At 43.8% G+C, this 13545-nt stretch overlaps 1 protein-coding gene across 3 annotated transcripts in view; it reads left to right on the top strand.

Moving 5' to 3' along the window:
- The first annotated feature begins 9531 nt into the window (after window positions 1-9531).
- arnt2 (aryl-hydrocarbon receptor nuclear translocator 2) overlaps window positions 9532-13545 on the top strand; it is a 92314-nt gene continuing 88300 nt past the window's right edge. For all 3 annotated transcript variants that reach the window (XM_085908344.1, XM_085908343.1, XM_085908342.1), the window contains exon 1: window positions 9532-9910. In XM_085908344.1, coding sequence (XP_085764470.1) covers window positions 9880-9910 — 31 coding nt within the window. In that variant the 5' untranslated portion in view covers window positions 9532-9879. The remainder of the gene's footprint in view (window positions 9911-13545) is intronic.

Below are 13545 nucleotides of genomic sequence, written 5' to 3'. Positions count from 1 at the left end.
AAACTAAACAAAGAACATCTCGCCTATGCAAAGAAGCTCTGCTCATTGTTAGTGAAGACCTCTCAAAACAAACACAAAAGTAACATAAGGACAGGAAGGATACATAGGGCTGACGGGGATCAAAAGACATTCCCTGAACTAAATAGGTAGTACTTAGTTCAAAGGAGAGTCGTAAACTTGTAAAAGATAAGGCCTCCTGGTCTGGCAGGCCAAGGCTTCCCCGAGATTATTCCAACAGATGTTTATCTGTTGGTCTCGTTGAACATCATTTGTCCTCTGCACCTCTTTCAGTCGCCCAAAGTTCCATTCTTAGGCCTATCCTTATTGCTCTCTTTCTGCTCCCTTTGAAGGTCCTTATTGGAGAGGTGGAATATATCCATTTTGAATTGAAAACCATACAGGACCATTCGCTTTAAGTGAAACTGCACTGTGAATCTATAGCACTGCTTTGAGACCACCAACAGTACTGCAAACAATATGAGTTATTGAATGTCAGTTATATCTTGTATTGCTATAAATATGCAGTAATGGGTTTTTGACTGCTGTCCTTGTAAATGTGCTGATGCAAGAAGAACCCAGGCTGAGTTAAGGTGTGAAGAAGAAAGTCAATTTGCTAGTGAGACAGCGAAAGGAAGGTAGAGAGAGTGATGTTTAATATTGTGGCCTGATAAATCTAATGTGAGTTATCAGTGAGGCTATAATATATTGAAAGTGAGTGAGCCATTAACAAACTGATAACTATCAAGATCAGTATACAAGAATAGTGGAATGCGTTTTAATTAAAGAACAAAGAGAGTGCAATTGAATTGCTCAGACAGACAATGATGGATATTGATGCTGATTTAGAATCGTGAACTGTCCACTTCTATTTACACCAAACAAAATACTGTATCTCAACATAAAACAACCCAAACTGTGTACAGTATAACGTTTTTTTCCCCAAACATGTTTGGTATTAGTGCTGTATCGTGTTCGAATGCATGCAGGGAAGCGATTTTAGTGAACGTGACTTGAGTCGTTGACTGCAAATGAACCACATGAATCACAACCACTTCCACTGATTCTTCACGAGTGATTAATTCACGGCGAATGAACGATATTTATCACTCAGTGAACGATTCTGCCCAGAGGGATTCTAACCGCTTAGTCTTCATGGTGATATGCTTACATTTGCATACATTTCTCAAAGGCTACTGTTGAGTCATGCCACATGAAAACACACAGACTTCCAGATAGCTAAAGATTTAAATACATTTAAATAAAAGAGGACAAGTGATGCATAAAATGAATGGTGAAGAAGCCCGCAGCCATCTAAAAATATAATGATCTCTCCGAAGGGGCTGTTCGGGAACCATGCTTAAGGAGTCACACGGATGTTCACGGCAGCGGCACAACTGAAGCCAGAAGTCAATGTGTGACTTCCGCTATGGTTGAGCAGCGACATGACTACAAATGATGGAGCTAGCTGAGAGTTGCAAACTGTGCCTTTGTTAGTTTTAAATCTCTCTGCCTTTCTGGTATAAATAAAAATGAAATAAATAAAGAAGACTCACATTTACAGTGAAGTCATTTTAATACATGTGGACCACTCTAAGTACATCTGCATCCATTGGGAGTGACTATGCATTGTGAAAAGACCATTCTTCGTTACAGAGTGAATGGAAACCTCAAGGCAGAATTATAAACTTAATGACAAGGCAAAAAAATCGAAGATTCAAGGAATATTAGTTACCAAGACACATCTCCATATGACATGGCAGAAAATATTATATCAGAGGCCCTTGTGAAAATTGTACAACAAAATAAGTTAAAATAAATATGATAAAGAGATAAGAGAGACCCTTTTTGACGGTTGAACGTGCAAGTCAAGTCAAGTTTATTTATTGTTGGAATAATCTCGGGGGAAGCCTTGGCCTGCCAGACCAGGAGGCCTTATCTTTATGAGTTTACGACTCTCCTTGAAAACTAAATGCTTTCTATTTGGTTCAAGGAATGTCTTTTGATCCCCGTCAGCCTTATGTTTCCTTCCTGTCCTTATGTTACTTTTGTGTTTGTTTTGTAAGAAGTCTTCAATGACAATGAGCAGGTCTTCTTTGCTTGCGAGATGTTCTTTGTTTAGGGACTTCATTCCTTTTAGTTAACTGTAGCTTTGATTCATAGATTGTAGATGATCAAAACTGGTTATATACAGTTTGAAGTAGTCACATTAAAGTTATCCCATATTTACTCAATGTTCGTTTAAGGAACTGTATGCCAGTTACCTTACATTTACTTAATATGTGTTGAAATGTTTAAGTAGGGCTAGATATTATTATTATTATGTGTTGTGTTAGTTTACTAAGAAGATAAACTTAGCAAGGGTTTAGTTGCATTGTTCCACAGGTAAGCGACATTCAACGTGCTTCAAGTTATCTGATCACAGTCGAGGAGGAGTCGGCCACTCATGGAGAGGACAACTGGTGGGGGGAAGAAAGCAGACTCTGCAGTCCCAATGCGGGGGTCGAGGGCCGACAAGTGCTAGATCACACTACACTACATTCCTTAGCTAATCAGCGTTGCTACAGCCACTATCTCCCCTCCCTTTAGTGTAGCAACGCCTCTGTAACCAGGGCAACCAAGACATTAAAAAGAGGAGCACGTGGAGGAGGAACTCAGAACTGGTGGAGATTGTAACTGAGCTTCCTTTCTCTATCGTTCTCCTCGCGAGTAAACTCATCCTGGTTGTCTTCTCCTCTTCGTTCCAGCATGTGATTTAATGTCTGATCATATTCAGACCCAACATTTATGTAGCCCTAAATCACAAGCAGTCTCAAAGGGCTTCACATATACGAAACAAATTGACAAGTATTCTCAAAGCATCCCCTGATCTGAAGTTCCTAAGAGAACAAGGAAAAACTCAACAAAAAAAACAAAAAAACCCTACTAGGGGAAAATGAGAAACCTTGAGACGGGACCACAGATGGGAGGATCCCCCTTTCAGGATCACCAGGCTGCAATGGATGCAGAGAGGGCACATAAAATACATAATGTAAAAAAAAATCTAAGAAAAAATGGATGTCCAATTCAAAGCTAAGAACTGCAGGAGGTGCCCTCGATTGTCCTGTGCAGGATCCAGGAGAATGAAAATGCAAAAAGCTTGAAAAAAGCACGATATTTACAAAGTAACTGTATTTGACAAAAAGAAAACAGGGTTCAAGAAAATAGCGTTCAACATACAGAGGCGAATAATCATTAAGGGTGGGGTCTGATGTCGGTTCTGCAGAGCAGTGTTTGACTTTTAACAGCTTGTGGAAAAAAATGTTTCTCAGTGTGGTGGTACCAAAGTGAATACTCCAGCCTGAGGAGAGGAGATGGAGGCAGGTTTGTTGAGTATATTGTGATGGAGAACATCCTCTCTTAGGCCTTTTTAATGAGGGAACCAATGGTCGGCTCCCACTCGAGGTCCCATGTGATGATGGGGCCCAGGAAGTGGAAGGACTCCACAATGGAGAGGAAGGAATCTGTGAGGGTGGGGGAGCACGATGGAGCTATGCTAGGCCACGATTATTATTTTTGCTTACTGGGTGTTAAGATCCAAGTCTTTGCAGTTGCAACCGAACACCAGTCGGTGCACCTCCTTCCTCTTGTCCTGTAATCTACAGGAAGGAGATGCACTAAAGCCAACAAAATCACCGTTTGAAATACGCCTGATGAGGGTGGTGTTGTCTGCAAACTTGGCCAGTTTTATGGATTGATGACTGGAGGTGAAGTACAAGACCCACCCAAAAATACTACAGAGGAATGTTTTGCGAAACCTACGAGACAGACATGCTTTTCATGGCACGACTGTGATACACAAGCATGTAAAAAGCAAGCATACATCTACCTGTCTGCCCGTCCGCCCGCCTGTCCGTTTGCCCGTCCGCCCGCCCGCCCGCCCGCCCGCCTGTCCTTCCATCCATCCATCCATCCATCCATCCATCCATCCATCCATCCATGCATCCATCCATCTCTCCCTCCCTCCCTCCCTCCCTCCCTCCCTCCCTCCCTCCCTCCCTCCCTCCCTCCCTCCCTCCCTCCCTCCCTCCCTCCCTCCATCCATCCACCCACCCACCCATCCATCCATCCATCCAACGATCCATCCATCCATCCATCCATCCATCCATCCATCCATCCAACGATCCATCCATCCATCCATCCATCCATCCATCCATCCATCCATCCATCCATCCATCCATCCATCCATCCTTTTTCTGAACCGTTTATTCTTATAAGGTCTCGCAGGCATGCTGGAACCTATCCCAGCACACTGGCTGATTCATTTCTGACAGACAGGGACAGCCATCTTGGCTATATGACTAATTAGCAACATGCCTACATGGCAGCCACATTGGTGGGGGCATGGGTGAGGGCAAAGGCAATGCATGTAAGTTAAAAATAATCATGTGCACACTGAAATCACACTGGAGTCAGCTGTGATCGGCCCACTCTAATTTATCAGCTGTGTGTCAATTATTCAATTGTTTGTTTATTAACAGCTGAGAGAAATGGCCTTTGAACTGATGTAATTGCAGAAGCAGAGGTTTTGATACTGTATATAAGGTTAGGAATATTGTTTTTACCAACGTGGGATGTTGTTTGTTATTCACATTTATAATAATACAACAACAATCAATAATTTTGTTGGGGATATATAGCTTGTCTGTTGGGGAAATGTGTTTGACTGCTTATTGTGTGGAAACAACATGAAATGTGTGAATGGTATGGCTACAAAATACAGATGCTGTGCTAACTGTGTTTAGAGTTTTGACAAATCCTTGTTAACGACTGAAAAAAAACTAAATGTTAAACACAAATATTTTTTTAAAACTGTCCATTTCAACTTGTAGACATGTTTGTGTGAGTATGTGTGTATGTGTGTGTGTGTTTGTGTGTGTGGTTGTGTGGTGGTGAGTTGATTAGTGCTCATTTCAGGTGTGACCCTGATATCAAACCCATTCAAAAACATTGAAAATCCCACAGCCACTTAATTTTATGCTCAAGTTAAGTTTAGTCAATATATTATGGCATTCTTAGGACATTTTGTGGTGTCTTATCTGAAAATGAATTTTGTTTTGTTTGTTTACAATCGTTAATGTGCAAAAAGTACATGGGATCAATTTTTGTTTAATATTTAAAGTAAAACTTGGTGCATTCATTCTTGATTTTGTTTTATAGATTATTTTAGCAATATCGTTATAATATTGATAATTGTGAGCACAGAATCTTCATCCTGTTTATTCTGTGAGTCTGACTTTAGCCGCTGTCACACTCCTTCTCACTGTGAGATTCATTGGAAGTGCCTGATAACTGAAATTAGTAGCACTTAGCGTTATGACACTGGTTCTTAACCAGGGTTCGATCGAAGCCTAGGGGTTCATTGAGTCGGTCTCAGGGGTTGGACAGAGCCTCCACTGAGGAGGTCCGAACAAACCTGATTTATCGTGTAAATTCTGATTTGCCAGTATGTAATTTGTTGTGAGTTCATGCATTGTGTTGGTTTTGTTCTTTGAAGAAGGTGATGTTCTTGCACGGCTCATTTTGTGCACCAGTAAAAACATCTATGTCTTAAACATCTATGTCCTAAATAAAAATAAAAAATAAATCACTAGCGAGGGGTTCGGTGAATGCACATATGAAACTGGTGGGAATTGGTACCTCCAACAAGGTTAAGAACCACTGCGTTATAATCATGGGATGTCTTTAATATTTGTCAACTGTGGGCATCAAAGTTAAAAGTCAAAGTCTGCTTTATTGTCAAATCAATCAATCAATCAATCAATCAATCAATCAATCAATCAACCAATCAATCGAACGATCAATCAATCAATCAATCAATCAATCAATCAATCAATCAATCAATCAATCAATCAATAATGTTGGAAACTTAGATACCTTGGCTTTACATATGCCTGTGTAGTTCGGCCAGCAGATACTGTACCTCTCTTGTTACCATTCTTCTTATCAGCTCTAAAATGTTGCCTCTTTAGCACTCTATGATACCCCAAAGGCAACTATCTGAATATTGAAAATTATACTCACAGCCATGCAAAACCTCAGAAGCCAATTTACCTTGCAAATGTACTGTGAATGCTGACACATCACTAATGTGCAGCCTATTGTATAGCATGACCTAACAGTAAGATAAATATTGCTGGCGCAGTATAAGAGAAAGTGATACTGAGAGAGCTTCTTACCTGTCTCCCTCACATCTTGCACAGCTTCTGAAGTTAGGACCAATGGTCTCTATGCGAAAGAAGAAGGGAGGGGAGAAGTTGAGGCATGCTGGCAAGTTAAGTTGAAAGGCTGCGAATGGGGAGTGCAGATAGGAGGAAAGGGGAAGATGGATGGAGAGCAATGGGAAACAATCTCTGATAACTGCTGCATTCCCTCTGTCTACTGAAATCCAAGTGCTGCACAGCACGGTATGTTGCTCCAGCTCCAAACTCAATGTCTTCCTGTGCACAAGTAACACAGTATGAGATTGCATGTTTTACATATGCAAACTATGGAGTGCCCCAAACTCTACCTAGGAATGAGTGTGTTTTGAAGAGGGAGCAACAGCAATGTGTACATTTTCTATTAGGGTGGACAATCTCTGTACAATATGATGCTCATATATCTACAATTCTTTTATTATTTTATTATTTATTCATAACTGCTCAATCAGGACACGTATACAACACACACAACTGGATGAACACACACAGGGGGGTGACGCCCCCCCACACTCAGGTACAAAATGGTCACGTGACAAGTTTCCGCCTCAGGTACGAAATGGTCATGTGACAAGTGCCCGCCTTTCCGGACAGTATAAAACAAGCTGACCTGGAGACAGAAGTTGTTGTTTCATCTGCTGCCGTGCCTTGTGTATTGACCGCCATTAAACAACAACAAGATCTTGCCAATAAAAGAACCAACTCTAAACTCCACACCTTTGCTTTCCTGGCTCAACAACGAACATCCCGCACAACACGCAACAGTTTGTACTAAACTATTGAGTCTGAAGTGTGGCAAAATCAAGAAGTAAATTCTTTAGCATGGGCCCAATTTTAGCCTAATAAATTAGTTTTTTAAGTTTGAATAGGATGCAATAAAGTTTGACTCTGCTCCTTACACCGTAAAAACATTTCTGTAGGTAGTCAAAAATCTCAATAAATATCATTAAAATTCACCAGTAATATTTGCAAGATGTTTTGGGTTAGTCTTTAAAGCAAAAATAAATAGGTACATCTGACACACCATAGAGAATCGTGTTGTCAATGACTGCCAAATTTGAATGAGTAAAAAAAAAATAATCACCGAGTAAATAAAATGAGGCTTCAGAACAAGCAAAACAAGGCAACCTCATTAAAATATAGGTGGCTTGAAAGTACAGGGATTAGGGTCGCTACTAGTAGCCTTTTTGATAAATGTGATAGAAATACAAACTAGGAATTAATCAGGGAGTCGATAAAGTCACTCAATTGGCAAGACTGATTATGCTTTGGTAAACTAGCCCTTTAATGTACATAGTAGCTATGTTGTTTGCAAGCAGAACAACAGAAAATCACCCAAAGCAGGAAACTCAAATTGTTGCTCAGCCCTACATATACATATACATATACATATACATATACATATACATATATATATACATATACATATACATATACGTGTATATGTACCTGGACATATAGGGTGGGCCAAAAGTCACCGAGGGGAGTTAATTTTTGATAACTTGAATGAATTTTTAAAGGATTTTACAGATAGATACATTGCATAACATTTTGATATAACTCCATCCGTCTGTACCTCCGTCTGTCCCTCTGTCCGTCGTTCCCTCCCTCCATCCGTCAGTCTGTCCGTCGTCCCGTCTGTCCTTCGGTCCATCCATCCATCCATCCATCCATCCATCCATCCATCCATCCATCCATCCATCCATCCATCCATCCATCCATCCATCCATCCATCCATCCATCCATCCATCCATCCAGCCTCCACAATAAATCAAAGAGAACATCAATAAAGATGTCAGGGAAGTGGGACCTGACACCCACTGTGAGGGGCTGTTAGGATTATAATTCAGGATTACAATTCACACAGACATATGAAAGAAAAAACATTCACATACTATAGTAAGTACCTCACACACAAGTGAAATGCTTATATACACAACTGAAATGTTTTGTTCTCGCACACACAACTGAAATGCTTCACATACATCAGTGAAATGTTCTCACACACACAATTAAAATGCTTTCACACACACACACACACACACACACACACACACACACACACACACACACACACACACACACACACACACACACACACACACACACACACACACTACATTATAGGCGAATTTTTGTTGTATTAGATTTTGCCATTCTGTACTGCACTTTAAATTTCGTTCTTTCTGGCATTTACCAATACTCACACAATATTAACCTACTACAGTAGACTTAATACTTTTTAGATTTAATGAATTTCAAACCACAAATCACAATCCTTGTACTCAGAAATTTCAACAATCTACCCCCAAGCGACAGCATCATGTATGGACACCGCCGCTTGAAGAGCTATACCTTGAGCGGAGCTATACCGCCGCTGATACCTTGTGTTGTCGTCAAGCACTCGATAAAGCCTTTCCTGGTCAAAATTATTTGGCTCATTTCTCTGAAGCGAGACTATACACTGCAAAGCGCTGGTGAATTTTTTAAATATATTATATATTTATTTAAGTGGCTCGGTGGGGCACTGGGTAGCACGTCCGCCTCACAGTTAGGAGGGTGCGGGTTCGATTCCACCTCCGACCCTCCCTGTGTGGAGTTAACATGTTCTCCCCGTGTCCGCGTGGGTTTTCTCCGGGCACTCCGGTTTCCTCCCACATCCCAAAAACATGCTTGGAAGGCCGATTGAGCACTCCAAATTTTCCCAAGGTGTGAGTGAGAGTGCGAATGGTTGTTTGTCTCTGTGTGCCCTGCGATTGGCTGGCAACCAGTTCAGAGTGTCCCCTGTCTACTGCCGATGACGGCTGGGATAGGCTCCAGCACGCTCGCGACCCCCGTGGGGACTAAGCTGTTCAGAAAATGGAAGGATGGATATATTTATTTTTATAATACAAATATATTTATTATATACCCTTCATTACCTTGCACATCATCAAATAATGTTTGCACTAATATACAAAAAAGAACAAATGAAGATTCATTTTGAGCACTGTTACTCTAGTGTTCTCTCTGGCGATTATCCACCATGTGCTAAATGTGCATCCTTAGAATGCTCAGAAGAAAAATAGCCCACACTTCCTTATTTTAGCTGCTTTCCTGTTAAACTGAAACGCCTTCTTGTTCAATTGAAATCTCTAGTATTATTAAGAGGGTTTTAGTAGTGTGTGTGAAAGCATTTTACTTGTGTGTGTGTTTTTTTTTTTTTTTTTTTTTAACAAATCCAGTGCAGTGTTGAACAAGGACACAGATATGAAAGGAGCAACTGTCAGAACAAATCAAAACTTTGGAATGGACACACTTTCCCAAACGATTTTCGTCTCATTACTCGTCACTGTGCCCTTTGCTGGGTGTAGCAATAATTTATTCAAGGAGCCCGAAGATCTCGCGGTGTTACCATCCAGACATCTTGCGTTTTATTTAGTCTGCTTTCCACAATCTGAATAGTCAAAATCGATTAATTCAAGTGCCTCTGATCACCCAGAGCAGATTTTCGACGACAGGCGGCTCGAGGGAGCCTCGCGTGCCAAGCCTGCGGTGTGTGGACTCTCTCTCTCCCTCTCTCTCTCTCTGCCCTGGGCTCTCTTGACGTATTGTGCGTCATCCCCACCGCTGCCGTTTTGTTATTTTATTCCGTGGAGGAAACATGGCAACTCCCGCCGCGGTCAATCCGTCTGGTAAGTCAGCACCCTCTATTCACATCTCGGACGTACCCAACGTGTTAAGACTTCGTTTGGAGACGAGGATTCAATGTTATGCAGTTTGCCGAGCCTGTGAAATAAAAAGAGGGCTAAAACCCGCCGCCAGGCCGCCACAGCCTAGCTCCAGCATCCATCCCCTTCCCCCATACTGTGCGGTCGTTCGTTCGCAGCAGTGCTGTTCTGTACAGCTTTGCTAACTTCTCTTTGTCAGAATGAGTTGACCGATGTGTAAGTAAGGCTTCAATATTGAAGTGCGGTGTCCTTTTGTTAATCCCTCACATTATTTTTGCTGGCGCTTTGCTTTCTTCACTCTCAGTGACACAAAGATCATTTTGCATCTTGTCCTACTGCACTGCACTTGTTCTGTGTATCATCCACGATTTACAGAAATGTAAACTAGTAGCCTTCTGGCCTAGCCCTATTTATTTACCTTCTCGCCTGTTGATTCCAAAAGTCGTAGAGTGAAGAATGATTCAATCGCTCATACCGCTTCCCTGAGCAGTCGGTATATATATAAAACCATATTGAAAATATGAAATACTGTAATTGCTTTGTTAAAACTAAAGACACGCACGATAGCACTATTCACACCACAGAATATTTTTAGCCATTCTTAAAATCTGTGAATAGTCATGAATAGTAACCCTGTTACCAAACAACAATATAAATAATTAGTAAACTTAATACTGCTTTGTTAGCATCTGCTCGTTAAAGCAAAGAAGGCTACAGCGCATATTAGTTCTATTTATATATCAACTGAAAAAAATATTAAATTGTAACTATTTTGATTTAGTGGTGTCCCCTAAAATAACATATGTGAAGGGATGAGAATTTTCTGTCGAAAGTATCATTTTCGTGAATTGTGTAAATCCGTTGAGAAAATATTAATTTTTTTATTTAGGGGGGGGGGACGTCCAGCTGGCCGGGCAAATTTAGCCTAGGCGACTCGCGAGCATTCGCCTGCCCGCCGTGACGGCATCTTTTGGCACATCTCAAGGCAAAATTAGTTAAGGTGTGAGTACGGAAATCGGCTTGCCTCTGTAAACGGAACTCACTTGCTGCAGTGATGCGATAACATCCGCCTGATTTTCGGCAGCATTTTGGCGCTACTTTCTTCACATCATTTCCACTTGTTAATTTAACTTACACTGAGAACTAGTGTGAATTTGCGATTGGGTTTTCATCACTTGTAGGCGGGTTATTTAGTTAGATAGTTTGAGGGCCTACTCAGCAAAAGTTTTCGCCAGCATGAGGATCGTGCCAGGGAAATAGACAAGCAGAACGGGATCAAGAACTGCTTCAGATGACGTGCCTGACGGAATATATCCATAAAGTAGATGTCCCAGTGAAGGTTTTGTGTATTCTCTGTCAAGATATGATCAGCTATGGAGGTCGCAGCGCTAGGAACATTACGGAGCACATCGAAACAAAAAAACACAAGGGCACTTTTTTACTTTTACAAGCCTGTGGGTTAAGAAAGTAACATGATGTTACATGTAAGCTAATGTGACGCTATTGTCATGATATTGTCATGATATCGTTAAAAAATGAATCTTCAATGATATACGTATCCATTCATCCATTTTCTGAACCGCTTAGTCCCCACGGGGACGCGGGCATGCTGGAGCCTATCCCAGCCGAAGGATCCTCCTCTCCAGCACCCCTGAAAAGACCTTACCAGGGAGGCTGAGGAGTGTGATTCCCCTGTAAATGGAACACACCCTCCGGTCCCCCTTCTTAAAGAAGGGAACCACCAGCCCAGTCTGCCAATCCAGAGGCACAGTCCCCGATGTCCACGCAATGCTGTAGAGGCGTGTCAGCCATGACAGCCCCTCAACATCCAGAGCCTTAAAGAACTCCGGGCGGATCTCATCCATCCCCGGGGCCTCAGAGTCTTCAGGCCCTGCTTCCACAATGGAAGGCGTGTCGGTGGAACTGAGGAGGTCTTCAAAGTATTCCCCCCACCGACTCACGGCATCCCGAGTCGAGGTCAGCAGGACACCATCTCCACTGTAAACAGTGTTGACCGTGCACTGCTTCCCCCTCCTGAGACGCCGGATGGTGGACCAGAATTTCCTCGAAGCTGTCCGGAAGTCATTCTCCATGGCCTCGCCAAACCTTGACGGTACCTGTCAGCTGCCTCTGCAGTCCCGCAAGCCAAAACGGCCCTATAGGACTCCTTCTTCAGCTTGATGGCATCCCTTACCGCCGGTGTCCACCAGCGGATTCGGGGATTGCCGCCACGACAGGCACCAACAACCTTACGGCCACAGCTCCGGTCGGCTGCCTCAACAATGGAGGCGCGGAACATGGTCCACTCGGACGCAATGTCCCCCGCCTTCCCCGAGCCGTGGGAAAAGCTCTGCCGGAGGTGGGAGTTGAAGCTCTTCCTGACAGGGGATTCTGCCAGACGTTCCCAGCAGACCCTCACAGAGCGTTTGGGTCTGACAGGTCGGACCGGCATCTTCCCCCACCATCGGAGCCAACCCACCACCAGGTGGTGATCAGTTGACAGCTCCGCCCCTCTCTTCACACGAGTCTCCAAAACATGCGGCCGCAAATCCGATGACACGACTACAAAGTCGATCAACGAACTGCGGCCTAGGGTGTCCTGGTGCCAAGTGCACACATGGACACCCTTATGCTTGAACATGGTGTTCATTATAGAAAATATGTGTCGAGCACAGAAGTCCAACAATAGAACACCGCTCGGGTTCAGATCGGGGAGGGGGGCGTTCCTCCCAATCACGCCCTTCCAGGTCTCACTGTCAATGCCCAAGTCACCCAGTAGAACGATGGAGTCCGCAGAAGGAGCGCTCTCCAGCACTTCCTCCAGGGACTCCAGAAGGGTGGATACTCTGAGCTGCCGTTCGGTGCATAGACACAAACAACAGTCAGGAACCGTCCCCCCACCCGAAGGCGGAGGGAGGCTACCCTCTCGCTCACCGGGGTGAACCCCAATGTGCTGGCGCCCAGCCGGGGGGCAATAAGTATGCCAAAACCTGCTCGACGCCTCTCACCGTGGGCAACTCCAGAGTGGAAGAGAGTCCAGCCCCTCTCGAGAGGGCTTGTACCAGAGCCCAAACTATGTGTGGAGGCAAGTCCGACTATGTCTAGTCGGAACTTTTCTGCTTCACACACCAGCTCGGGCTCCTTTCCAGCCAGAGAGGTGACATTCCATGTCCCTAGAGCCAGCCTCTGCAGCCGGGAATCGGACCGCCAAGGTCCCCGCCTTTGGCCGCCGCCTAGCTCACTTTGCACCCGATCCCTTTGGCCCCTCCTACAGGTGGTGAGCCCATGGGAAGGGGGACCCACGTTTTCTTTTCGGGCTATGCCCGACTGGACCCCATGGGCGAAGGCCCGGCCACCAGGCGCTCGCCTTCGAGCCCCACCTCCAGGCCTGGCTCCAGAAAGGGGCCCCGTTGACCCGCGTCCGGGCGAGGGAAACCTAGGTCCATATATTTTACTCGTCATAAGGGGTCTTCTGAGCCGTGCTTTGCCCCTCACCTAGGATCCTTTTGCCATGGGTGACCCTACCAGGGGCATGAAGCCCCAGACAACATGGCTCCTAGGATCATAGGGGCACGCAAACCCCTCCACCACGATAAGGT

The sequence above is a fragment of the Syngnathus leptorhynchus genome, chromosome 3, assembly GCF_054491065.1.
Source record: "Syngnathus leptorhynchus isolate UIUO chromosome 3, UIUO_Slep, whole genome shotgun sequence".
NCBI lineage: Eukaryota > Metazoa > Chordata > Actinopteri > Syngnathiformes > Syngnathidae > Syngnathus > Syngnathus leptorhynchus.
This window is presented reverse-complemented; position numbering and strand designations above follow the sequence as displayed.